General features: G+C 48.0%; 1 protein-coding gene across 4 annotated transcripts in view; it reads right to left on the reverse strand.

The window, feature by feature from the left end:
* Positions 1-11064: 11064 nt before the first annotated feature.
* Positions 11065-27522, reverse strand: part of MYT1 (myelin transcription factor 1) — a 67098-nt gene continuing 50640 nt past the window's right edge. For all 4 annotated transcript variants that reach the window (XM_063349912.1, XM_063349913.1, XM_063349914.1 and 1 more), the window contains 8 exons: positions 27242-27310; positions 22820-22882; positions 22163-22246; positions 17341-17562; positions 16699-16790; positions 15651-15754; positions 15392-15535; positions 11065-13923 (listed from right to left, as the gene is read on the reverse strand). In XM_063349912.1, coding sequence (XP_063205982.1) covers positions 13783-13923; positions 15392-15535; positions 15651-15754; positions 16699-16790; positions 17341-17562; positions 22163-22246; positions 22820-22882; positions 27242-27310 — 919 coding nt within the window. In that variant the 3' untranslated portion in view covers positions 11065-13782. The remainder of the gene's footprint in view (positions 13924-15391; positions 15536-15650; positions 15755-16698; positions 16791-17340; positions 17563-22162; positions 22247-22819; positions 22883-27241; positions 27311-27522) is intronic.

Genomic DNA, 27522 nt, shown 5'->3' on the forward strand with positions numbered 1-27522 from the left:
CTATGTATGAGGCCTGTGTATGAGCCTTGCGTACAGGGCCTGCATATGGGGCCTATAGGCCAGGCCTTAATACAAGCCAGGCCAACACACAGGGCCTGCGGGTCAGAGCTAAATACAGACCATCCCAAAGTACAAACTGCGTCTAAATACAGCCTAAGTCAACAGGCCGGGCCTATAGGCAGGGCCTAAGTATGAACCAGAGCTACAGATGGAGGCTAAATGCAGATGGAGCCAACAGACCAGGCTTAAACATGGCCTGGGCCCGCAGCCTGGGGATGTGGGCTGGGCCAAAATGCAGACCAGGTCTAAATACAGACTGAGCCAACAGCCTGTACCCACAGGTCCAGACTCTATACAAACCAAGACTAAATATGGACAGGACTCTCTTTTCCTGATATTTCCCGTTTCACAGCCCCTGGGAACTTCTTCCCATCCCAGCGTGGCTGCCTTCCCCCAGCCCTGTACCCCTTACCCTGCCCTAATTTCTGGCTCCCAGCACATGGCTGCAATTTCCACACCTGCTCCTTCAGCTCAGTGCCCAGTTCTCCCAGTTCTCCCAGTCCTCATCCCCCGCAGGACGCCTCCACAGCGCACCCCGGGTGGAATCGGGGCTTCCCAGGGTGCGGGTGCGGATGCGCGGAGCAGCCCGGCAGTGGGAGCCGGCGAGGAGCTGGGGAGACGCCAGTCTCCAGCTGGCACACACAGTCCTCGTGCTGTAGCTAAACCTCCCGCATGAAGCGCGGCCAACACCAGATGTTCTGATATCATTAGTCAGGCTTAGGGGAAAAATCATGGAAACTTAGAAAAAAAACACCACTCCGGGAGCTAATTGATATTTTGCATTTTGAGCCTATGAACACCCAACATGAGTCACATGCTTGGACTTTATTATTTTTTTTCTGCAACCATAAATGCCAGAAAGAAAATCACTGAGAAAAAAATAAGTGAGATGCGGATTCACCTGACTCCAGGGGCTGGGGCTTGAAGGAAACATGGATTATTGCGAGACTGACACAATATCTGACTTTCCATTCGTGCAGCGTAGGGATCCCTGTCCCCTCATGTGGTTTGTCTGAGCATTCGGCACCTGATTTAGATTTTACCCAGTGACGTAGGCTCCTTCAGTGGTTGTGACATGGCAGGGCCTGACAAGACATGGGGTGGGTCCTCTCACCCATCTCAGAATGAGAAAAATTATCCTCTAAAAGCACGTGTCTGCCTTCATTTGCAAGTGACCCACACAGCAATGGCTGAGGCTACGGGATCTGTGTGACCATTAAGGCTGCAGATCAAACAAAATTGTCCGGCCTGGCCTTAGATCCAGGACTTGATACTACGTATGGCTAAAAAATGAGAAGAAATAACCACATCTAGAGAAGGGGCTTCCTGATTTAAGTTGTTTGGAGATAAATAGTGAAAAAAAGAAATAAGCTATCCTTCTAGACACAACAAGCCCGCAGTGGAAAAAAAATAAGAATTACCCTGGTAAATGAGACTCAAATAGGAGAAAGTGAATCAGCATCCGAGATGTATTTATGCTTTAAGGTGATTATCTCAGCTCCCTTCATTAACATGATAACAGCAGACTCGGCAAACAGGCACGGGGTAATACTGTAGATGTCTGCACTTTCATTTTGCAGAAGACAGCTGCCTGGGAGAATGGGATTATTCGCGGAGAGTGAGCGCTGAAACTCCTCCTTGCTGATTCAACCAAAACAGGACGTGGTGATTGCGCTCGCCTCGTCTTGTTTAATACGGAACGCACTCGAGCATAATGGCAATGCAGTTGAAATCTGCAAATGCAGAACAGACAAACTCCATACACGTGTGATTGCAGGGCTTCCATTCAGCATCTGCTCCCCTTCCTGCTAGAAAAATAGCAGTTGGTTTATTTTTTGCCCAAAAATTGTTAAAATAAAAGCTGGGTAAAAAAATTGCCCATTATTGCTAGAGCAGCTGTGCTTTAGGCAAGAGCTCGCAGCAGCAGGGGCAGGGGGAGCACCGCTGTGTCTCCCTTGAAATTGTTACTGAGGCAGAGAGGAAGATTGGTCCCTAAGAAGACCAGAAAGAGCCCGAGGAGTGTTTTAGGGATTCCCAAATACCCTCAGCCCTCCCAGGTGTATTCATGATTCCTTCCAGTCTTTCACCACTGGGATCTTGCAGCCCCTCCATTTCCAGACAGAGAATTAGAGGAATTAGCCAGGAGAAGCACCCAGGGGAGGCACTTTTTCACTGCAAGTCCCCACCTCATTGCCTGCACCCCAAAGAGGTCGGGGGGCACAGCCATGGGGAGGGACTAGCTGAAGGGAGACGGCCGCCCCCAAGGGACAGGTTGTTTTCTTCGCCTCTAACCCATACGCATCTCTGCAGCACGTGGCCCAAATCCTGGGCTAAGAGGGGGTGATTAACAGAAGCCCCATGCCAAGCTGTGCCCGGGCAGGCACTCTTTCGCTGCTGCATGGGCTCACCCCCAGCTTCCCACTGGCACCTGCTGGTTCTTCCCCCCTAGGAGCTGCTTTTCCCCTCTGGGTTCTTTGAAAATATAGTTATTGCTGAAAACACCTCCACGTAGGCGATAGCACCGGGCTCCAGCTCTGGAGGAAACCCAAAGTTGTCTGATAATATTGCCAAAAATACCCACATTTAGAAAAACAGAATGGTTGGGTATTTCATGGGTCTGCAATTGCTGATTCTTTTTTCCACTTCTTTCCCTGCACTATAAAAAGCCTTTCCCTTCATCCTTACGGCTCACCTGGGGCTTTGTTATCCGTGAGTTATAGTCAGCAATAGATTAGTAACTCCTGCCTCTGCGTTGTCCGCAAATGCGTGTGGGCAGCTCCCCCCCCTCCCAGCCTGAAGAGCCCCAGCAGCCTCTGAGCGTGGAAAAAACCAAAGTGGCATTGTGAAAGCAGGGCCTGGTGGCACTGGCTAAATCCCAGCATTATTACATTTCTCAGCCGCGTACCACAAGGTGTCTCCAGCAGTACAGGCATCGCAGCCGGCTTTGGAAGTTGCTCCTCAGCATCTTCCCCTGGGCTGGGACACTGCAGGGACTTGGCAGGAGCAAGTGCAGTTCCTGTCCCTGCTCTCAGCAACCCCCAGCTCTGCAATCTTACCAGTAAGAATAGGTCTCCATCCTTCATTAGATGAGATATTTAATTGCTGAGAGCAAGCAATTTTCATGAGGGTAAGCTGAAGCCAAGATTTTTCTTGCTTTTCCTTGTCTTTATATCGCTATGTTAGTTTCCTCCTTCCTTTTTTTTAAACCAATTTCTTACGTAAATATTTTTAAAACACCAGGCAGCACGAATTAACTGCCAAAGTCCATCTTAGTGGTGGGCAATTAAAATGGGATATTTTTATTTATTTGAAAGAGCAAATAGTAGAAATTCACTGTAGCACCCGTGTCAGGGCCTGGCAGGCTGAGCTCGTGCGCTCGGGCAGCCTGACCTGCAGCACTGCGGTACAGACGGCTCTTTAAGTCAGCCGGGTAATTTGTGGGTGACAGGATGACTCACATAAATTAAGAGCTGGAGGAGCATTAAATCATATGGTTATATTTTCATCATTTCCTTTTTTTTTGTTTGTTTTGGAAAATAGGCCCTGTTGTGTTTTGCGGTCAGGTTGGCACTGTACCACTTTCAGAAGCACATGCTCTATATGCATCCACACACACATATGCATATATGTAAATACATGCAGACATATGCATTTACACTAGTATTACTATTAACACACTGAGAGCAAATCTCTCGAGATCCTCCTGCCCATGCAAAGGGTGTGTGTGTGGGGGGGGGGTTGTATCTCCTAAAGCTTTCCTCTTGCCTCACTTCATCAAAGGGCTCCGTGAATAATTGCTGAAGCAAGAGGAAGAACATATGTCTTGATTTCCACTGTATTGCACCGTGCATAACCACTGCCGCTTGGAAAAAGGACCTATAAAGACCTGGATTCATCTCACTTAACTGCATCGTCAAAGAGGAGCAGCCAGGAGAAGGTGCGACCTGGCTGAGAGTGAGAGAAAGCATCACCAGAGGTCCCTGCCCTTGGGGACATACAGCAGAGAGGTGTCTCTTCTCTCCTTGGTGCTGCCCAGAGCACTGACGAGCCTCCTTCGGTGTCTTGTCTCTCTCCTGTCTCGTTATGGCCCATCTGCCATGATTTCAGAGAGGGCTGCTGAATAACAATCTCAACAATCAAGCTTTTCATATTTATGGGGGAAGAAAATGATTCCTGGAACTTTCAAGTGATTCACGGATTAAATAAAATCAATGGATTTTATGGATTCATAAATAACAGAAATACAAAAAGACGGCAGCCGTATCACATTTTCCTGCTCCTGCTTTGGCTTGGTAGTCCCATGGGACCCACCTGCAGACTCGCCTGTTGGGCTGCACCAGCCACAACTTTTGTCCATCTCCCCTTAAAAGGCAGGAGGGCTCAGCCGTCCTGCCTGGAAGGCCTTTCCGAAATTTCCCTCCTCCCGCAATAGGAAAACAGCTTCAGATTTCCAATGGAAATTCATTCCTGGCAGAGATGTGCCTTATTTGATCTCCTACGCGTATTATCCTCTAACTTAAATCATTCCTATTCCTCCCAGCCTGAATGTATTTATGAAGAGTAATCATATCCCCTCTTAACCTTTGTTTTTCTAGGCTAAACAAGCCAAGCTCTTTTAATCTCCTCTCCTAAGATAGGTTCTCCGTTCTGCTAATCACCCTGCCAGTCCTTCCCCGCACCTGTTCAAAGACAAATTCATCTTTCCTATTTCCAAAGAGAAGTCCCAGAACTACACCCAATATCCCACACGAGGTGCTATCGACGCCGGTACTAATATTTCTCTGTGTCTACCGAATAAATGGTTTGTTGCATGAGCTTTTTTTTGCACAGCAAATGGATAATAGATACAAATCCATAAACTAATGACCATAACACAATCTTAGTTAAGGAGATTGCTGTTTGACTCGGCTGGGTATTCTGTTCCTTTGCATTTGTGGGTCCTGGTCCTTAGCAGGCCTTAATCAGTGGTTTTCCATATTTCATGTACCCTGGATGAGTGTCAGGACCCGGTGTTAAAGGAGGCACCGAGGGAAGTCTCGTCTGTGTTTTACTCAGCCTTTGCTCTGGCAAAACTCTCTTTGAAATCTCGGCTGAGGGTTTGAACGAGGAAGATGCAGAGTCAAATGATGAAAAGCATTTTGCGTTCGTCTCTTCTCTTTTCAAAATGATTTTCCAGTTTTACTCGGGGTTTAATTAAATTTCTGTGACCCAGGCAGGGAGTTCAGCCTTTCTTGATTAATGCTCTTTTAGGTGGCTCTGATAAGAATTTAGCATCAACAATTGAGCTAACAAGCCCCAGTGAACAGTTTATAGCAGGAGACTAATTCTATTAACGCTTCGCAGTGTCAGGACTCCACTTTGAGCTCGCAGCTGAGAGAAGGGATGGGGGAGAGGGAGCAAATGTAAAATTTGGCAACTAAATCACCAAGATTCAGCTTCTTTGTGGGCAGAGCTCATCTGGAAACTATTTTAGCTGACAACATCAGAATTTCACCTGTTCTTTTTTTTATTTTATTTTTTTTTTCTCCTGGCTGATGCTCTGCACTTTCTTGGCTCATTGTGATAACGGCTGGGAATAAGGAGTGGAACTGAATGGTGGCGTTGATAAGAGAAATGAAAGGGTAATGCGATGACATGATACTGGGGTAGGGCCTCTGCGGTTAGCCCTGCCCGTGCTGGATGTGTACTGGAGTACAGGATGGTCAGGACAAAGATGTTTGTGCTGACAGTTGCAAATTAGTCTGTTGTGAGGGAAAAAAATGAGGTTAACGCTCTGCAGAAATGCTTCTGTTACTTTTTGGTGACAACAGAAATATCTTGCAGGGCTGTTGTGATTCACAAGCATTTTCTCTCTTTCTTTCCCTCTCTTCCCTACCCTGCTTAAGGTACCACTAAAAATCTCACTCTGTCTGTGCTAAAACAGGGCCTGATGCCATTAAACTGTAATGCAAAGTCTTGGCCAAGGTATCACAGTTGATGCACCTGTACAGAGCTTCTCACCTCCAGTACCTGGAGACCCCATTTCGTGCTTGTCTGCTTTGAGCTGCCCAGAAACCTCATGCAAGTGTCTCCTTCATGGGAGCCTGCGGAAACTGGAATATTATTTCAGGGATGTTGTTCTCCGTTCTCTCCTGGGCAGTCATCAAGGATAACTTGAGTCAACCAGATTACCTGGAAATTAGCTGAAAACAAGGCAACTTGGTGCTCTCTGCGTTGGTAGCAGAACTACAATCACACCAAATGGTGCAAGGTAGAAATCAGTGTCCATCACTGCATGACCTGCAGGTGCTAATCATTGCTTCTTGTGTTAACGAAGAGCACAGGTGCCTTTCTCCATCGCTGGACACTGTCTCCCCTTCCTCAAGGCACCCACTTAGGGCTCCCGCTCATTTCTGCTCTGCCAGGTCCATGCTGCCCACCGAGGCTTTAGGAGGACCGGGGATGCCCATGGCCAAAGAGGCTCTTCCAAAGCTGATGGCTGAGCAGGGAGTATGGGAAGCTGCGGCTCTGTTGGGACAGGGTTTTCCAGGAGCCATCCAGCACCCTTCAGAGCTTTCCGAGCAGTTTCTTCTGCCCTCCTGAAGAACAGGGATGGGCAGTAAGTGCTGCTGGAGCTGGTGTCCCCAAGGAAGGCTGCAGATGGGGGACGCCCGGCAGGGCTGGGTGGCTGCACCCGTATATTCATCCGTGCTGTGGTCTGTGTCCCATGCTCACAGTATGTGCCCGTCTTTGTTTTATTTATTTTACAAAGCAGGCTAAAGATTCGATTAAATTATTTAGGCAATTTGATTACCTCCGCTGTCAGTGCGGTCGTCGGGGAGGATTAGCAGTGTCTCGGCCCTTCATCAGCAGGAGCTGGCAGGGGGGCAGACGTCCCACATCACACACCGCCTCCTGCGCAAACCCTGCCCCCTGTGCTCTTCATTTGGATGACAGCTCTTTGCTGCCCCTGGATGAAATCCATGGCAATATATGCCAAGGGCGCACAGACACCCTCCCTCACTCCTCCCCCCATGACTTTTGCTGCAGCATCGCTGCAAGTTGCAGTTGTCAGCGGGGGAGCATGCTCATCAGGGGACTCCATCCATAATCACTATAAAGGGGATGCATGTATCTAAGTCCTGGATGCTCCCCAATATCAGATCACAGCAGGGACTGAGCTAATACCCATGTTCCCTCTCCTGAAAACTTGAAGACCCACTGAGAAAACACAGGCGAGGGAGGCTGTGACAACGCTCCCAACCTCTCAGGACAAGAGGCAGCCGGAGCATCGGTCCCCAGAGGCGCCTGCCTCCGCGATGCTGCTGGGACCGGGCTCATCATAGGAGCCACATCGTGAGCAACCAGCGAGGGCCGACAAAGATCCTCCTGCCTTCATCTCTACAGCTGTTGAAAATGGCCCCGCGGACAAAGGGCAGCGTCCTCATTAAATTTCGCGGAGGGTTGCCATGTGGCCAGCAGAAATTTTGTTTTGTTTTATTTCGGTAAGCGGCATGGTAATATATTCACCACCTCCGAACGTAACGGGGTGACAGATGGGAGCTGGGCTCTGGCTTTCATGGGAAAGGCTCCTCTCAGCAGGGAGGCAGTAAGTTTCCCACCTAATCTTCTGTAACCTTCAGACTGCTAACAACTGTAAGAAGCAAAGCAATGGGTAGTTATTAAATTAATGACTTCATCCCCAAGCTGGTGATAAATATTTTACAGTTTTATCTCTCCACCCTGTAGACTGCTCTAGACAGGCTAGACTGTTTATTAATCTAGCTTCTGGATTTATGTTATTTAGTTGCTAAACAGCCTCAGCGTGGTGGGGCCAGATTATTAAATGTTGAAGCCCAAGAAGGAGTCCTCTGGCAAATGGCAAAACCTGAGGAGCTGATCCTTGATCTTGGGCTTGATGAACTTCAGGCCAAAATCAACTCCCCTGCGGTGCTAAGACCAGTTTACCCCTGTTTGGTTCCAAACCACTTGACCATTGCCTCTTGCTTCATTTGGGTGGACTCTGGGACTTGTTGTGAGGAAGGAAGAGGCAAGGAAAAGTTTTGGCTTCAATAGGGACATGCAGGAGTTAACCGTGGCTATGATGCTGCGGGGTCAGACATCATATCTTAGCTTGCACCCATCCTCCCAGGGTGGTCCAGCCTTTCATGCTAGTTCTGGAGCTCAGGCAGAGCATATGTCCTTGCTCTATCCCTTCATGGCTCGTGTTTCTTCAGATCATCTCAGATAGTCACTGACATTCAAACAAAAGAGCGTTGCAGTTATATAAATGAAAGCGGGCTTTAATGGTTGTTATACTTCCTTGTTGACAGGGTCGAAAATGTCTTTAAATCTGACACTAGCGTTTTTACAACAATTGGTGATTTATTCATCCCTCCGAAAGAAGGGGATGAAGGCATCTGGAATAACGAGAGCTATTTGTCTGAAGAATGCATCATCCGCGTGCTTTCCCACAGCCTCAATCCCATGAGCCCTTCTGAACAAAGCAGAAGGTCGTTTCAGGATATATCTTCTCATAAAAGTGTAGGAGAAGTGAGTGTGATAACAAGTGCGGGCCAGAGCCTTTAATCCAGCCAAGCTCTGCTCGGTGCTGGCAGGAAGGGAGCAGTTTCCAGCTTGGGGGCTGCCCCATTGGCTGCAGTTTCATCTCCAGCCCATCCCGTCGCTCCCCAGCTTCAACATCATCTTCCCAGAGCCCAAGGGAGGTTGAATTTGATGCCAAATGGCAGCTCTGAAGAGGAAAGGTGCCTTCTCTCCCCGGTGACCTGATGGGAAATGAGGCAACTCCTTCCTGACCACCCAGCTGTGTGGTCCAAGGGACCACAAGGGACCCCAGGGACACCTTGGTCATGGGAGCAGGGTGGGATGGACTGAGCCTTGAGAGTTGGGGGGGGGAACAAAAATCAGAAAAAAACGCATGAGGCTGGGAGAGAACCCCCTTTCTGCACACACCCGAAAGACATCGCCGGAGCCCACGGCTCGCTGGGAAAGGCTGGGTAAAAGTTGAGAAGTGGAAGGTACCACTTGAGCAGGAGAACGGAGGGATGTGTCGTTAGCAGCTTTTAACAATTAACAGTGGCATCAGTGAGGCCAAATGACACTCTCGTTGGTCAATGATTTATCGACATGTTTAGAAACAACCATATGCTGACAAGTATCTTTTCCCTTGCATCCTTGAAGCGAAAGACCCGCTCTCCTCTGCCGTCAGCTCTCACCCTACGCGTGTTGGAGGAGGCTTAAGAGCTCTCCTAAGCACACCTATAAACTGGCGGCGTACCATCTTAAACCAATTCAATTCCCTTCCCTGCGATAAAGGACGCCAGTTCAGAGAAGATAACATCTCACAGTGATGGCTCCCAAAGCTGCAATTTAACACAAATCTAACCGCTCTATTATGCGGCACAGCCAATTCGTTAAGAAAGGACAAGCGAGCATGTCTATTAGCTCTATCATCATAATCAAATATTGGCACAAGGAACCGCGCAGCGGTGCAAAGTCTAGCGAAACTCCCCATAAAACAATTATATGCCCTTCAGAAAAACAACATGCCAGCCAGTTTAGGTGAACCATCGCACAAGTCTCCCTGTTTTTCTCCTTTTAAGATCTGCAGCCCTTTGCAGAGGTGACAAAACCTCATCAGCTCTAAGCTGTGTCCAGCAAAACCAGCCCTGGAATCCCACCAGCATGAAGCAAGAACATCCACTGCCGCCTCTCCAGGAGGGACCTCCTCTCCTCCACCATCCCTACAAGCCTGTCCTAAGTCTCCGTCAGTGGACCTGCCCCAGGACAGCTTGCAGACACCCAAGGAAGACAGAAAAAAAACCTTCCGACGAACACCCATGGCCATGTACATGCTTGAGGAAAGGCTTTAAGAAATCTTCTTTCTACCCAAAACTTTCCTCCAGTTTTTTTTTCTGGCTACGGTTCTTACCCTTTTGGCTCCATTTCACTCTGCCTTTCACCCTCGTGTCTTTGCAGCACAGCCACCGCCTCCCGCCTTAACCCAGCAGCGCTTGTGCCTCCGCACAGGGACGGTCAGGAAAGTTCAGCTCAGTTAATCAGGGAATTTCATTTCTTGGTGATGGACCTGCCTGAAATTCCCATCTGACCCAACTCACTCAGCTCCGAATGGCCTTAATATGATTTACCTTATTTCACCTTGGAAGCTACAGCTACAGCAAAGCGAAACTGAATTTCGGTGACTTCAGAAATGACATCTCCAACACGGAGACCGGTGAGAAATTCTCTTCATTGCCACCGCTTCAAAACATAAACCCTTTTACCAGTGAAAAAGCTCCGTTTTTCCAGGAAGGTAATCTGTGAACATTGCGGTCAGGCAGATATAAGTGAGGAAATCTTGGTGACAAAAACAAGCCATCTCCCAGCATTTTACCTAAACCTCAGAGATCAATTTGATGAGGATTTTTTTGGTAAACGCCGGAGGGAAAAGCGTCCGTCTTTGTGTCCCGTCCCAGGGCTGGCACCTCCTGCACCGCTCCCGATGGCATCTCCTCTGCTCCCACACCGCCTGTGGGAGCAGGAAGCCGTGAAATCCCGAGGGATGCTGAGCGCTGGGGGTGCAGGATGCGACCCCTGCCCAGAGGAACGCTGCCTGCAGCCCCCCTGCCTTGGGAAGGGGCTCCAGCAACCGAGTAAATAAATACATACCTTCGCTCGGACTTTTGAGTCCCCCCATCATGGGAGCAGGGGGATTTTAGGCACCCGCTTGGCCGGATGGTGACAGCTTCTTGTTCTTCAAAGCCGTCAGAGGTACCAAACCTAAATTCCTCCTAAATCCCCCAAATTTAGAAGGCAGGGAGAGCCAGGTTTGGGGTGGGCAGCCCCTGGCCGCAGCTCCGAGGGGGGACACGACCCTCCAAGGGTGCAGGAGCAAGGACAAAGCCCATCAGGGACCCGTCGGGGACGTTGGCAGCAGCTCGAAGAAAGACCATAGGAACTAAAGTCACAAACAGAACTGGGTTTTATTACGAAATAACCCTGCCATTACATAAGGAAGTTCTGTCTGCAAAATACATTTCCTGAGGAAAGTAGATCACAGTATTCGTTTTCACAGAATAACATGTAGCCTGCTATAACTTTCAATGTGACTCTTTATTATTTAAATATTAACAGTATTCCTTCACATAAACAAGTACTCAGTCATCACATAACCGACACACAAACGACAAAATAAATATACAACAAGAGCACAGTTCATTTTTTTTTTCCCCGACTTAAATATTAAATAAATAATAAATACAGAATTTTCATTTCCTGTTATCAGTGCCTGAAACAATATGAATGAAAAAGAAAAGAAAAACCGAAAAAGTCTCTCTTCCCCCCGGTTGCCCCTGCCCCCACAAAAAAACAAACCAAAAAATTATCAAAATGTCTCAGTTATAAAATATCTTTAAAAAAATTCCCATCGTTAAAAGAATAAATAACAAAATATATAAAAAATAACTTGGTTGCATCAAAATTACAAGTAGGAGTTGTAGATAGGGTTTTTTTTTCTTTTTTTTCTTTTTTTGGAATATCATTTTTTTTATGGTCAAAAGTTTTAATTTTTAACTTTTTTTTGCTTCTTTTATCTTCTTTTCTATGGTGCGGTGTCCAGTTTAAAATAAGTATAAAATTAATAAATAAAAAAGTTAAATAAATAGCAAAAAGTTAACATAAGGTGTTGTAAATATAAATTACATACATCTTGCCAAAATTAAATAATTTACAGGATAATTAAACTAACTACTTTTTTTTTTTTCCTCTCTTTCTTCCAGGAAGTGCAATTTTTCTACTTTTAAATACTAACTGAATTGCAGTCACAATCAATTTGGACTCTATTTACATGTTAAGAACATTGTGTTTTTAACACCTCAAATTTTTTTTTTTTTTTTTTTTTTTTAATCCCTTTCTTTTGTATTTTTGCACTTGGAATGGGTTCTAAAATAAATGAACTCCTGGAGTCTGATCCTGCAAACACTGAAGCCTGGGAGCGAACCCTCCTGCGCCAGCCGCCCTCTGGAACTCGACGGGGAACCGACACGAGTCAAGACGCTCGTGAGCTTCGAGGCCGCATCCAGTGGCCGCTGCCATCGCTGGGAAGCTTCCTACTGACTTCTCCGAATTGCGGATTTTGCCCTAAATATCTGCAGGATTGGGCTCGAAACGCCACCACAGGCTCACCCTTTAGTATGGGTCAACAAAACCCTCCCCAGCTCCACCCGCTGCCGTCGGGAGGGATGCGGGAGGCAGGATGTGGGATGCGGATGCTCCCGGAACTGGGAGCCCTCGGGGGGGTTTTGTCCCCCTCCGCTCCCCAGGTGTTTGGGGCAGGGGACAGTGAGCTGGGGCCGGGAGCGAACCCGCGGGGTGACAGCCGGCTCCGCGCGCCGTGGAGCGGGTGCTGCAGCGCAGCGTCACAAAGACATTCATAGAGTTGTTCTTTAAGTGCACAGTGGGCTGCGTGTACCGAGCTGCTTACAAAATGCTTCTTTGGAAGAATACCCAATACCTGAATACTCTTTTTTGTATTATTTTTTTTCCTTTTCTTTTTTTTTTTTTTTTCTTTTTTTGCAGAACGGCGCGTGCGCTGTGATTTTGCGCAAAACGTAGAACACCAAACCAAAAATTACCCATTGCCCTGTGGATACCTGTAAGAAATCAACCACTGATTCACGGTAGGCAAGCACTTTGCTGGCCATCAATTAACATATCTCTTTTTGTTGGATTTTTTTGTTTCTTTTTTTTTTCCTTTTTTTTTTTTTTTTTTTTTTTTTGTTCCTCGCAATCTCAAACGTTCTCTGGCATTGATGTATGATCTCTGGACTGGCAGTACTGCGCCACTGTAAGGATGATCACAATAATGAAAAGAACCAGAACCGTCATCAAACAGACTTCCAAAAAATCATATACACCGGACCATGACACATCAAAGAATTCTTCTGTATGAAATATCTGGTATTGGCCTATTCATAATAGCTATTCTCATATTTAAGACAGACAAAGGAATACTGTAGTTGCAAACTCCAAAAGCTTCCCTGAGAACCTTTTTTCCATTGCGCTTTCCACTGGAGATCCAGAACTGCTCTTCAGATTTCTTTCAGAAAATAAAAATAAGCTACTTTATAATACTTCAGAGTTCCCATGCCCAGTGGATATCTGAACACCTCGGGGTTGGGAGGCCCAGCACAGGTTCAGATTTACAGGTAGCTTGCAGCTCCAGCACTTGTAGCAACACAGAACATAATTCATGTGTGAGTAGGTGATCTGGACATACGACCATAGACAACATGAGGGTTTAAGCCAGTCATACGCTAGTCTTGGATCAGACAAGACCCTGATTCTTGTCACGTTTTAACCCTTGGATCAACTCTGCAAGAGCATGGCGGCTCAGGAAAGCTGCCTGCTCTTCGCCAGCTACGCAAGCCCCACAGCCTACTGGAGAGTTTAACCTTCCATCCTGATCTACCTCGTGGTCCAGGTAGAAAAATCCCACTTTTCTCAAGAAGGTCCAAAGTTAAGTAAACGAGAAATTGAGTTCAATCAGTTCCACATCTCAGAAATGGCCTCTTGGTTACGTTTTGGTCCTTTTTTTTTTTTCCTTTTTTTTTTTTTTTCTTTTTTTTCATTCATTAAACAAGTTTTCTAACTTGTAAACCTGAATACTTGGAGGGAAAGTTCCATCTTACAGTCTGTTCGCTTGCTCGTCTCCATCCCATGGTACTAAACCTGGATGCCCTTGACAGCTTGCTTGATGCTCTCCAGCAGGTCCTTGTTCTCCGGGTTCTGGTAGCACTCCTGGTTGGTGTACATGTCGGTCAGCGTGTTCACGTACGCATCGAAGTTCTGCTCACTAATTGGCTCCTGCAGCCAAAAAAAAAAGGCAAATAAAAGCATTAGTAGCAGAGCAGGAAGAGGTTTCTTTGCAATTAATTATGTGTGTAGGTACCAACAGCCAAAGGTCTCCACGTCGGAGACGTTTTGTGCGTTGGTGCTGGACATAGGGGAATCTCATCGTGCAATCCCTGATCCTGCCAGGTCTTAACCGAGTCCTTAATTTCATGCGTTGGCCTCGTGGAACTATTAACAGCATCAGGTTAAACGTGTGCGGGCAGTTTGACAGGCTCGAGGCTGAATTAAGCCACAGAAATGAAGGGCGAGAGGACTGCTGAAGCATCACGGAGGGAATCAAAGGCAAAGTTAGGACAGGAGCCCGGTCACCTTGGGCTCGCGTCTGCCCACTCCGGCTCGCTGCTGCGGCGGTACGGCTTTTGCTTTTTGAGGGGCATTATGGAAACCTTGCAACTCTCTAACTTGGAGTTAATGGGGGGAAAAAGGAAAGGGAGAAGGAAGAAAAAGAACAGGAATAAAATGAGCATACAAGTCTCGTGGGCATTATTTAATTGGAGTTGCCTGAAACCTTGAAAAAATATTTGCTGAACAGTTTATTTGACCTTTATGTGTCAAATACTTTACAGAAAAGCACTCGGTGAGCGGTTTTCTGCCAGTTAGGCAGCTGGGTGAATAGTATCCAAAACTGCTCTGCTGGAGGATGGCTTCTCTCCAACCAGCCTGAATTTAAGTACAAACCCCAATGAAAAGGATTCCCCTCCCCTCCCCCCCCCCCCCAAAAAAAAAAAAGATGGCAGGAAAAATAAATCAGACGCTTATTCCTCTGATCATCGCGATGGTCTTTATGAGTTGTAAGAGGACAGCTTCCCCAACAACAAGAGCCCCCCCCTCCACACACCTGGTTTTGACAACAGTAATTACATTCCTGGGAACAGAGAGAAGGTAATTAATAGCCTTTTGTGGTTTTACTATTTTAATGCAGTCTTTTCATTTTGCAGTAACTCTATGGTAACATGCTGTGGGCTGTTAGACCTTGTTAAATTAAACAAAATACACTCTCTTTAAGAATGCTATTCTTTGGCTGCCAGCTATTCAGAACTGAATTGAAACTACCTGCATTATAATAGGAGCTGTAAGATCTTTCTGACGTTGAAATCCAATCCCTCCTGATCTCTGCTTGTGCTGTCTTAGCCTAAAAGGCGCTGGGTGCCCTTGATAAAGTTTCCTATTTTGTGATAATGCTCCCAGATGTAATGAGACAGAACAATAGATACAAAGGGAGATCAGCAGAAAATGACAACAAAAGGGAGACATAATGCAAGCTTCAGAGATAAGGCAAAAGTACTGATCTTATAAAGGACACGAAGGTGTGTGTAGAGAAATTCTCCCACTCTTTAATTGTACCTAAGCCTTATCGTGGATTGGGTTTGGCACAGCTCCCTTGATCGCGCCGGCTGGGGCAAGCATCAAGGTTTCTTACCATGTGCGGAAGGCGGATATTGGCAAGACTTTGGATTAGAGCCTGGCTCAACCCTGAGAGCTCCAGGAACAGGGCTTCGTTTTGCTCCTCTATGATTTTGTTTTCCTCCTCAATGTTCTTCAGGTTCTTCTCCATGGTGGAGATCTGCAGAGCAAGGAGCACAGCAGGGTTACCGACCCTCACGCAATGGCACCCACCACCATGCCAAGGGGCTTGGCCATCCATCCGTGGGTCTGGATGCACGTCCAAGCACACAAACCTGCGACTGCAGTTTCACCATGGCCGCTTCCATCTCCGAGTTGGACTCGTTCAGCTCACTGATCTCCTTGTTCAGCTGCTTGATCTCTTCATCGTTCTCCAGAACTGCAGGAGGGAAGATCAAGGGCGGTCAGCAAACGTTTGCGGGAAAGGCAAAAATGTTGGGCTTTCTGCTGAGCCCGTCTTGTTGCGTAGACATCACCAAGTCCTCACCTTTGCTTTTACATCCTCAAAATGGGATGCTTATCTCACCTGGTTTGGTTTCTATTTTTATTTTTTTAGTAACCTTTTTAGCATCACGGTTCAGTGATACTTTATAGGTCACTATGTAAATGCAAAAGCCAGCGCCAGCGTAACGGTTGGAGTCCAGCACATCCCCACACCCTGCAGGGTTCATTGCCCTGAAAACTGAGGTCATTCTCTCCAGTCCTGAGTTTGGGAAGATGCCATTTAAAAAACTAATGCATGTCTTGCTCAGAAATTCCGAGGTTCATAAAACAAAGTAACATTTCTAGAAGAGTGCAGGTATTTATAGGTTCCAAACTATATAAGTATTCAAGTTAAATGCCTGAACCTCATCAAATACCACAGAAACCTCAGTAATAGCACTGGAAATGCAAAGTGCCATCGCTAACAAAATTCCAGATCCAGAAATATCTCGGGACTAAAAGCCCTGAATAGGTGAAAAATGGCTGAACGACTGCAAGGGATTTATAAAAATACCAGTGAATATTTGGGAAAAAAAAAGCAAAACCGAACACAAACTAAATTTCAGCATTATGGTTTTTTGCCTGGAATTTCGCTATGGGAACCCCTTCTTTGTTGTTTCACCTGCTCCCTCACAGTGTGTCACTCAGGGAGCGCTGTTGGTACCACGCCGCCCCCAAACACCCAGGAACCCCAAGAAATAGGTGTTTCGTAGCACGTGATATCCTTGCAAATCTGTGGCCAGATTTCAGTAGTGGAAACCTGCCCGGTCTGCAAAGAAAAAGATGCAGGGGCTCAATACCCTGCCACACCTGCCAGGCAAAAGGAGTGAAAATCCTTACCATCGCTGGTCTTGAACTTTGTGTTGAGAATTTCATCCCCTGAGAGTTTTCCTTTCTTCCCAGCAAAAGTAGCTCTTGGACACCCTGACAAACTGAAAAAGCAAGTAAAAATGACTTTCATCAGCTCTAGGTATTTATAAGTGCTTATGTTCCCAACAAGAGCACGTACCATTTGGTGGAGTTCATGCTGCGAGACAGTTCTCCTAGAAGCTTTTTATGGTACAGAGGAAATTGCTTTATGAATAATGCCACAAAACTCCCCATTTATAAAAGGAGAGCAATTTTCTCTGAGCAAAGATTAAAAAACACATTGTTTCCTAAAAGAAAGGGCTTAAGTCTGGCTGGCTTGGGCATCAAATCCCTGCTTTGGGCACCAAAGTCCTGTTCTGGCTTGGTCATGGAAGGATTTTTCATGATTTTTGCCCAATCCACATCTCACCGTTGCAATGTTTAAACACCTACGTGTTTTCTTCCCTGCAGAAAATGCCAACCTTGGAGCAACCTGACTGAGGTCAGCATCGAAAGCACCAGCTCTGAGCCTTGCGTGAAATGCTGAACGATGCTCAAGCAGCATCTACAGGGACATAGGTTAGTCCATGGCAATTTTGTCATGCTCGCGATGATTTCAAACCTGTGATCTACCTTCTGTGAGTGAGGAAGCTCCCATTTGCATGGCCGGAGCCATCGCAGCCCGGGGTTGGGCAGGTCGGGCCTTCGTTCTTCAAGGACTTCCAGGAAAATGAGGAGCCGTTGAGCGATCCTTCCTTCTGCCTGCGGGCTGCGAGAGGGCACCCTGACGCGCTCCGGTGAGAGGCGTATTTGCCGCTGATGTGTCCAAGCCCAACGCAGCCAGGAACCGGACACCTGGGCACAGGGAATAACCAAAAATTACAGCATGGGAATGAAGAGGAACGTAAGAAAATTAGGGATGAACAGCAATGAGGAAGCCTGGGAAGCAATTGTTCACTCTTGGGGATCTCATCTCGACCTTACGCAGTAGATGCTCAGTTGATGGAAATCGCAGATGGGACGTTAAGAGCTGTGTCTGCGCCTTCAAAAGAGCCAAAGAGAACCAAGGTACATTCTGCAAGAGGGAACGACTGTGGAGGTCACATCACGCTCACACTTGCAGCAAAAGCAGGTCCCAATGGTGTCCAAAACTGTGTTTGGTGCCTCATCGAGGGCAAAGACGGCAGGCTGGGCTGCCTGACTTTGGATCCCGACGTTAACCAAGGGTGGCAAGCTTGCACCAAACCACCATGGGTTCCCAGCCAGTTCTGCCTGGTGTTACTGCCGAGGAACCCAGGGTCATCAACTCTGTCACCCTACACTGTCACTGTCAACACGACCTAGGAGCACTCTCTGTACCCGTGGGGACACAACCCTTCCCCACGAACCAGCCCCTGACCCAGGAGCCGGTCAGGCTTCAACCTGTGCACTGAGAAGCTGAAGCCTTCTCCTTCAAGGAGCGCACCCGAGGGGTTTCTGAGCCCATACCCCGTCAGCCAGGACAAATAAACCCTGGGGCACCGCTCAGCCTGCAGCCGCAGCACGGCCTCGCTCGCCTCCTCCTCCTCCTGCTTTCACACCCCGTGGCTACTGAGAGCTCAACCCGTGCTCACAAGGGGATAAAAGTGGGAATCACCATCAAGGCAACGCACGAACCCTCCCACCCCTGTGCTTCTGCCACCGTTTGCGGCCGGTTAAAGCACACAGGAGCTGCGAGGGGCGTCGTGGAAGCGCTGGCACGACTTGCGCTAAGTGCCAGGAGGACGATCACCTCTGGAGGCACCTCTCTCCTCCCCGCACGCAAACTCCCCGCCTAATGGACTGCCCGCTAAATTCGGGCATTCGACAGAGCCCGGCATATCTATTAAGGTTTTTGCTGTGGTTTGCATTTGTTTAAAGATGCCAATCAATTATAAATACAGTTAACAGTTTATTGCTCGAGGGAGGTTTCTCCCAAAAAAAAAAAAAAAAAAAAAAAGCAGGAGGTGGAAATAGGTAAGAAATGGCAAAAATGACCCCCGTGTCCTCAGTTTGAAGGCAGTTCGGGACTTTGAGTTTCCCCAGCAAAATACACGCTGAGCTGCTCCTGAAAATCGCAAGCTGCGTTTCGCCACAGAAATGATTACCCTGATTGTTTGTATTTCGTACAAAAGGGAGATGACAGCAGAAGGGGGGAGCTGTACACCCAGCCTTTTCCCAGGATAATTTGAAAAATGCTGATCTCGATTTTAATCAGCTGCAAATGCAGCACAATTCACTTATAATATCCCTGCCAGCAGGATCCTCAGTAAATTCATAACATCATTGCTTTTATATGATCACGAGCAAATTACTGAATCCTCAGGAGGAAAAGGAGAGCGGGGGGGGGGGGAAGAGCGAGAGAGAAAGAGACAAACCCCAGCATTTAGTATGCAGCCGTTACGGCCCAGCCGTTACATATTTTACGCTGTTAATTTAACTTTCATTACATTTTCATTGTTAAAAAATAAACCAGAGCCTTATTGTGTAAAACAGCTAGCTCGGACATTTTTTAAAATTTTTTTTTTTTTTAATTATTTTTATTTAACGGAAGCACCAGTAGCGTTCGATCAATTAGGCAGCCGCGGATGCTTCCGTTTTATGCCAGGGCTGGGCTGAAGGTTGAGGTGATCTGTTCCATCACGTCTGCAGCAAATTACTTGAAGGATGAACAGCAAAAACAACAGGGACTGAATGACTTTCTCCTCGGTGGCGACGTGCAAAACTCGGCCGGGTTCCAAGTGGCGCTCGGTGCAGACGGGGGGATGGATTTAGAGCCAAAGCTCCTTAACGCAAACCCCCAGCGGGCGCACCTTGCTGCGGGAGCCAGGACACGAGCTTTCCAAGGACTGGGGGAGGGCGGCAGCCACGGGACCGCTGCACGCTGTTGTTTTGCACATCTCGGAGGAGGTTCTGCTTCTCCTGGGCGGACTGGAGGAGCGGGGGCTGCTGCCCATGCCGCCCTCACGTCCTCATGCCACAGAGACCCTCGCACCCGGTGCTGCCTGCACCCTGCCCACGGAGCAGCAAAGCCACCACGAGCCTCCAAGGCCAGTCCAGGGGCGGACGGCGCTGGAAAATCCCAGCTCTGGTGGTGCTCCATCCCCATTTCTTGCCACTTTACCTTCCCAGCGTTTGTACCTTTAGGGCATGTCCTGGTTTCAGCTGGTAAAGAGTTAATTTTCTTTCTAGTCATTGCTGCGAAAGGGATGTCAATAATACCTATTGGGTTTAGTTGTTGCTAAGTGATGTTTACACTATTCAAGGACTTTTTTCAGCTTCCCATAGACGCATAGACAGAAGGATGGAATGAAATATTCCATACCATAGGTGTCATGCTCAGTATATAAACAGGGGTTAGCCGGGGGGCGGGAATCCGCAATCACTGCTCGGGATGATGCCAGTTCACTGGACGGTGAGAGTGACCTGTGTCATTGTTGGTGTTATTATTATTGTTATTTTCCTTTTCTGTTATTGTTTCTATTAAACTGTCTTTATCTCAACCCACCAGGTTTTTTTCTCTCTTTCCCCTCCTCTTTTTCCTCCCTCCTCCCCACACCCCTCGTGGGGGGGGAAACAGGGAGAGGTGAGCAAGCAGCGCATGGTTCTAGTTGCCAACTAGGAGAGCCCCAGCCCCTGGTGAGGATGCCGGGGGGGGGGGACACCATCGTTCTGCTGGGGATGCCCCGACACCTCGTCCCACATTCCTGTACCAGCACCAGCTGCACCAGGACAAACCAGCCATATAAAACCCCCTTTCTCCTTGCACTGGGAAGAAATCTCTCTGCAGAGAAACCGCAGTGGGGGAGTCCCTTGGCATATCCCGGACTGGTCCCAGCCCCGAATGGATGAGCAAAGCCACGGCTTTCCCAGCCCCGCAGGACACGTGTCCCTGGGGAAAAGGTGGAGAGGGGCGACCTCCCAACGGGGGCCTTTGGCTGCGGTGAAAGAAGCAAACGTGCAACCGCCGGCACTTGCACAACAGCATTTGCTGCTTGTCCTTTCCTTCGCTATGTCACCGGTTAATGGCACAGCATTACAACGCCACCAGCAATTTACTGTATTTGAGCCAAAAAAAGGACTTTTTCCCCCAGATTCTCAAGTAGGTTGCTTAATTTTTAATAAACTCCGCTAACTCCTGCTAATTATCGCACGGCTCATTTAACTGGGAGGCTTTCCTTCCTGTAGACTGAGGAGTAAGAACAGAGCAGATGGTTCAAATATCATCTTTCGCTTAAAGGTCCTTCCCCCGGCTGGCGCATCCCAGTTTCCCGCAGCCCCCGCGGGGCTCTTCCGCACCCCCCGCTTCCCACTCCTGCTCCAGGGCAAAACCCGGCTACACGGCGGTATTCACCTCTGCCCTTCTGCAAGGGCAAGACCTGCCCTAGGGCTAAAATGGCGAAAAAAAGATGCATTTGGGGACAGTCTGCTGAGCCAGAGGGGTTTGGCCAGAAATGCCGGCGCTTACGGGCATCCAGAAACTCTTGGATGGGGTTGATAAGTTTTTCCGTGTTTCTTTTTGCCCCCCTCCACCTGCACTTGCTGGTGAGCGGACAGGCTCCAGAAAGGCTGGGGATGCTCTGGGTTAACCAAAAATAAGATGCTGGAATCAGTGCCGGTCCCAGCCCTGCCGTGAAGGCTTTGATGTCCTATAGCTGTGCGCGGGGTCGAGACACAGACCCCAAACCTCACATCAGGCCCTGGACGCCGAGCTTCCGATGCTCGGGCTTGCTAAAAGTCAGGAATAATGGATTTCGCAGCAAATGAAAGCTCCTGAGGCGGACTAAGGGATTTAAAATCTCTGTTCCCAGTAGGATAAACCCCCTGGGATGTTTCGAAAAATTCAGCCCGAGGCAGCAGAGACTTTTTCTGTTCGCTCTAAATATTCAGCCATGCTAAAGACTCTAGAAAAGGTGGCTTTTTGGGGGTTACCGGCTCCTGACCTGACTCAGTGCTGGGTAGTTTCTATTTCTACTGTGTTCCTGGGAGTTAAGCAAACCCACCAGCACCCCTCGCCCGCCCATTGCTGCCCAAAAACCGGCAACATTTCACTTGACTGTGGGGTTTTATCCTCCTTTACGGCACTGGTGATTTTTCCAGGCATTACATCAAGGACAGGTATGAGGGGAACTGTTCACACCCCACCAACCTACACCTCACACCTTTAAAAACAAGGAAGAAAGAATACACCGTTACCTCCCCCAACTTCTGATTTTCCAATCAAATTTCGAAATTACACCACCGTTTCAGGGATCGGGGAACAATGCCCCGGAAAGCAGCGGAAGAGTTTTGGCAACAGAGTTTGGCGGGTAGAGGATGCTCCGAGCAGCGCCAGCGAGGGGGGACGCGGGATGGATGCTGCTCATCCCGCGGAAATCTGTGGGAGGCAAAGGGGACGGAGCAAAAGGGTCCTCTGGGGAGTTTTCTCCAGACTTACTTCATCAGCTCTGGGTCTTCTTTATCATCCTTTGTCGGGGTGATCTTGATCCCACTTTTCTTGGCACGAGGGCAGCCTGACAGACTGTGGTTAAAAAGAGAAGAAAGGGCTGTCTCACTGGCAGAATCACTGCATTTGCTATTCCCCCGCTTCAGTCATCTTTCCCTTGAATTTCGCACAGTGTTTTTGATCTCTCTCGTTTTGCAGCTTCACATCACGAGGAGAAGTCAGGAGGAAAAAAAAAATAATAAAAAATTGAGGGAGATGGACAGTAATTAATGGTGTCTAGATAAGAAGATATCTGCTAACAGCCTGCGATGTTTAATGGAATTGTTGAAACAGAAGGCTCAGATCTCTGCTATTAATGCTCTAAAGTGATAATAGAAGTCATAAATAGGTAGCATTATTAACGGGAACATTGCATCAGCTAAAATCTGACCCTTTGTCTTTTATTCTGTTGAAGGGAGCTTCTAATCAGATGCTGGAAACATCAAAAAAAAAAGAGAAGTCAGATTAAAGAGATGAAAATAGGCTTCAGTTGTCAGTAACATTAATGTTTTATTCAGAACTTTACAACTCTGCCCACTGCAGGGGGAAAAAAAAAAAAAAGAAACACAGAAAGAGGCTACAGAGGAAATAATTTAAGGGAGATCTTACCTTCTATGCGATGCATAATTTCCTGTTATGTGACCAGAGCCATCACAACCAGGAGTAGGGCACCTGCGGAGGAAAGGGATGCTCAGATTAGCCTGGGGACGCGAGCAGGGGATCGACGCTTTGCGACAGCTCATTTCAAAGAGAAATTTGGGGACTGTCAACACAGCAACAGGTTTTTCTTCCTGCCCCTTCTCCCTCCATAGGAGCAAGGTCTGGTCTGTAATGTCCACGACGCCAAAGTCAACACATCACTGCATGATGTTGGCATTGGAGAGGAACGTCTGTGGGAAAAGGCGGGGATGTTGCGAGCGTGGCAGGTAGGTGCTCTCCAGCAGAGGGACACGGGTCCCAGCCTTTGTCCCTACCACCATGAAGGGCGCAGCTCAGATAACAAAGAAGCCAAAAAAAGACCTCCAGGACAGTGTCCGTCTTCCTGAGGAAGATGCAGGGAGACGGCAGGTACCATCCAGAGCCATTGGGCTGAATGCAAAAATAGACAAGAAACCAGAAATATAGTCTACAACTCTGGGCAACTTGGCCGTCAAGCTTTCTCCTCCGGGGCCACCTCGGCCAACACCAAGAGGAAGCCCAACAGAAGGTCTCAGCTCAGGTCTGGGTGATTTGGCAAGGGCTAATCTCACTGAGGGCAAACAGACACCCCACCCCAGGAGGGTCCTCAGAGTCATAGAATGGGTTGGAAGGGACCTTTAAAGCCCATCTAGTGCCACCCTCTGCCCCGGGCAGGGACACCTCCCACCAGACCAGGTTGCTCCAAGCCCCGTCCAGCCTGGCCTTGAACCCCTCCAGGGATGGGGCAGCCACAGCTTCTCTGGGCAACCTGGGCCAGGGGCTCCCCACCCTCACAGCAAAGAATTTATTCCCGAGATCTCATCTAAATCTCCCCTCTCTCAGTTTAAAACTGTTACCCCTTGTCTCATCACTACAGGCCTTGGTAAAAAGTCTCTCTCCAGGGCCCTGAATACGTCTGAATATGTCGGAAGGCCCTGAATAGTCCGTATATGTCTAAACCCATTTGATGCCTCTGATGGAAGTAATGAAGGAATAGGAGGGAAAAAGTTCGGTTGATTTTGGTTCTCCTCCTTCTGTAATACCATGGGCAAGGGACGGGGGTGTCTGCAGGGGGACAGCTGCCTGTGGAGCCTTGTGCTGGGGATCAGCAGGTCACCACACACGGTGCACCAGCAGCTTCTGGTGCTTCGGTGCAAAATCTGCCCCTTGGTCCTCAGCCGCTGCCGTTACAAAGAGGGCTTTGAAGATGCAGCCATGATCATGGGTTTGAAGGTAAGGATCCAACACTCCGGGGGCATGATTGAAAGCAAAGCCTGGAGAATAGTTCTGTGATCACACAAACCCCCACAAAGGCTAGCGGGGGCTGCGAGCCCTACCGAGCGGCGGCAAAGATAATGGCGCGAGTTAAGCACCACATCATTAAGGGCACAGAAGCGAGAAAGGTGAGGGGATATGAAGTACCCCGAGCACAAAGATCTGCTCCGAATGCTGTAGGTGACGCGGCGGACATAAAAGTTGTCATGGGGACAAGGAAGAGAGGCGAGGAGTGCTCGCCGAGGATGTGCACACCAGCCTGCCAATTAGCCAGGGCTGTTTGAGTCAAGTGATGAGGACTGGGGGGAGGAAAAACACCCTGCTGCCATGGGACGAGCAGGAGATGCCCAGTCGCTCGCTTCTGAGCCAGAGCGAGCAAAGCTCACGGGATGATCACGGCTTGCAGAGTGTCCTTTCTCTTCGAGGGAGGATTTTGCTGCGTCCCCACTTTCTCCACCCCCACCTTTAAAGCCACCAGTGCCGCCTGGCTTGGTAGCACTGGTTGGTACCCTGCAGCAGAGCAGGGATTGATGTGTCTCTAGGACACCCCAGTGAACCGATGGGCATTTTTTGTTAGAAAATATAAAAATTCTCCTCTTTGCACCAGCTCTGAGGGAGGGTTTGGCATTTGCGGGTCATTGAATAGTTTCCATTTGTGAAAAAACCTGGCACCTCACCTAGGATGGGAGAGCAGGGACACATCCTGGTCCTGGAAGGGCGGCAGGGAGACGCAGTCAGGACCAAGGGTCGGCCTGCTCAGAGCCAGCAGCACATAAATGCACATAGGTCTGGTGCAGGAAGAGAAGGGAGACATCCAGCAGCACCCCGATGAGGGTGGAAATTCTCTAACTCGTTTAGAAATTACAGGTTTAGGAGATGGCTCTGACATTTCCCTGTTATACGCTGTTAAAGTAGAAAGCAAAACTATTTCTTTGTTGTTCTAGCTTCAGGGCGGGATGATATTATGAAAACACTAACACCGAACTCCTTTTGCCTTTCAGGACTTTTGAAAAAAAGGGAGAGAAGTGATTTGAGTTTTATTTTTAATTATCTGGAGACAAATCATACCGACAGAGACCTTTTATTGCATGTTCCAGCCTGGAGCTATTTTTTTTATATCAGGGATATTAACCCCTGAAATAGAATTTATAATGGAAACACTGACATGGCTTATCTGGAGTTGTGGAAAGCGATGACTGCGCTATCTGTAATATCTCCAAATCCTCTTCCCTTCCTTCCTCCTCTGCTCCCATCCTCACCAGGACAGAATGAAAAAGGCAGTACTTGGGAAATAACATTAAAAAAGCTTTGTTTTGGCCAGAAATCTCCTGGTTTAAATAGTATTTTGATACAAAGTGCTGACATTGGGTGCCCAAGGGGAGCAGGATACTGCCCAGCAAGGCTCGGCGTGATGCTCGGTCTCAGGGACGACCCCGTTTGCTTTTTCTCCTTACTGGAAATGGGCACTGTTCCTGAGAGCTTTCAATATCTGTAACGCTAATTGCCTGGTCACTGGGCTATTCTTTAAGGCTGTTGGAGAAACACCAGTTCAGCAAAGCTCTCTTAAGAGGTACTTTCAAAATGTATATCGTCCATAATGCATGATTAAGTGTACTTAGCGCTAATCATGCGAGTCCTTTCCCTCCACGAGCATATTCTATTAATATCAACTAATCCAGCTACTTTTTCCACCCCTGTGATAAGGAGCAGGTGATTAACGAACATTTCTCCTGGCACCGGCATCAGCAGTGGGGTGCGGCGCAGGCCTGGACCCACACTGACCTCTGGGCCACCAAAAAGGGATTTGGGGCTTTACTGACCACCTTAGTGACCAAAGGGGCTCCCACCTGACTTGACCGTTCCTACCACGGCTCCAAACATCACTGATTGCATATAGGACACAGGACGTATTTATTTTCTTTTTATGATGAGCCTCTACAATGTGAAGTCCCCGATGAGGTTTGGCTCTCCACAGGGGCTCTTCAGTTGTAGTTACGAATATCTCAGTGTCTAAATAATCCTGAAATGGGATTCAGCAAAGCAGGGTGCTCAGGGGGCTATATCAGCCTCCAAAAATTGGCTGGCTCCATGGAGGTGATGTTGGAAAAAAAATTCCCAGTTAGTTTTTCCCCAAAGGTGTAGGTTGGGTGGAGGAGGGTTTGGGTCCCCCCAGCGTCTCCATCTATTTTAAATACAATTTCTATTAAAACTTTCTTTAGGGGAGGCAACCTAAGAGAGAATTTGGGAAACCCTCTTGTGAAGAATAAGCTCCTAGTGAAAATGAGGAGCTTTGGGAAGACAGCAGCCAAGCTGAAAACAGGATTCAGAGGATGATATTTGAATGAAAATGGGAACACCATGTTCCTCCCATCAAGAACAGAAAAGGGAACAAAGAAATTCGTGTGCCCGTGAGCCCTTTGCCATCGGCTCAGGATCCGGCCTCACCAAGCGTTTGCTCAGTCCCTCTTTCATTCCCCTCACAAATCAAACTCCCGTGGAAATGAATAGGAGCCTCTGTCACTGCATCCCAAACAACCCCTAAAATTCAGCCTAAAATTAGCATCCCAGGTTCTCCAAAAGAGCTGGCTTCTTTTCGCAATGTCCTGGTGGTATTTTCCCAGCTGTGTCTCTGCCCAAAAATAAAGCGTGTGCCTTTATCTAGGCTTTGGATTATTAGAGAGCCGTACAAAAAACGTCGAATGAAAAGGGTTATGGCACAGACTAGGGAAGCAAGAGCTTGGGAAAAGACACCAAATGAAAAAGAAAATGGCATATTTCTACAGTGCCCAAAGGAAACCTGCCAGGGGTCCAGTTATTTCTGCTCGCTGCTGTGATCCCCCCTCCCCAAAATAAGCCTCATTCCACGATGCCGACTCCTCCCAACGCGGCAGCTGGAGGCTGGGCTCCACCAGAGCTCCTCGCAGGCGGGTTTTGATCGTCTCTTTGAAAGGAGAAGGGAGGGGATGGAAAAGCAAAAGCAGAGCAAGAGGAGGGGGTGGCAGGGAGGGGGAAGAGAGAAAAAAGGGTGGAAAAAAAGAAAAAAAAAAAAAAGGAGTTCCAAGTTGAGCGCAAACATACTTGAGGTCAGCAGAGTGGGCAGCCATGAGGTTTCTGAGGCTCTTGTCAGCAAGAGGACAACCAGAAAGGCTGAAAGAGAAGAGATGGAATATCTGGATAAGCAAAAAAAAAAAAAAAAGGGAAAAAGGAAAAAGAAAAAGGGCTGGGGCATGGGGAGGGAGAGGGGCAACAGAAGATGGGAGGAAACAAGGAAACAGAACTAAACTATCCACACGGTCAAAAAATACACTAAAAGAAAAAAAAAAAGGTAGTCTTTAGAGTCCATACCATGAAAAAAAGGT

Source organism: Chroicocephalus ridibundus, chromosome 12, assembly GCF_963924245.1.
Source record: "Chroicocephalus ridibundus chromosome 12, bChrRid1.1, whole genome shotgun sequence".
In the NCBI taxonomy this organism is placed as follows: Eukaryota; Metazoa; Chordata; class Aves; order Charadriiformes; family Laridae; genus Chroicocephalus; species Chroicocephalus ridibundus.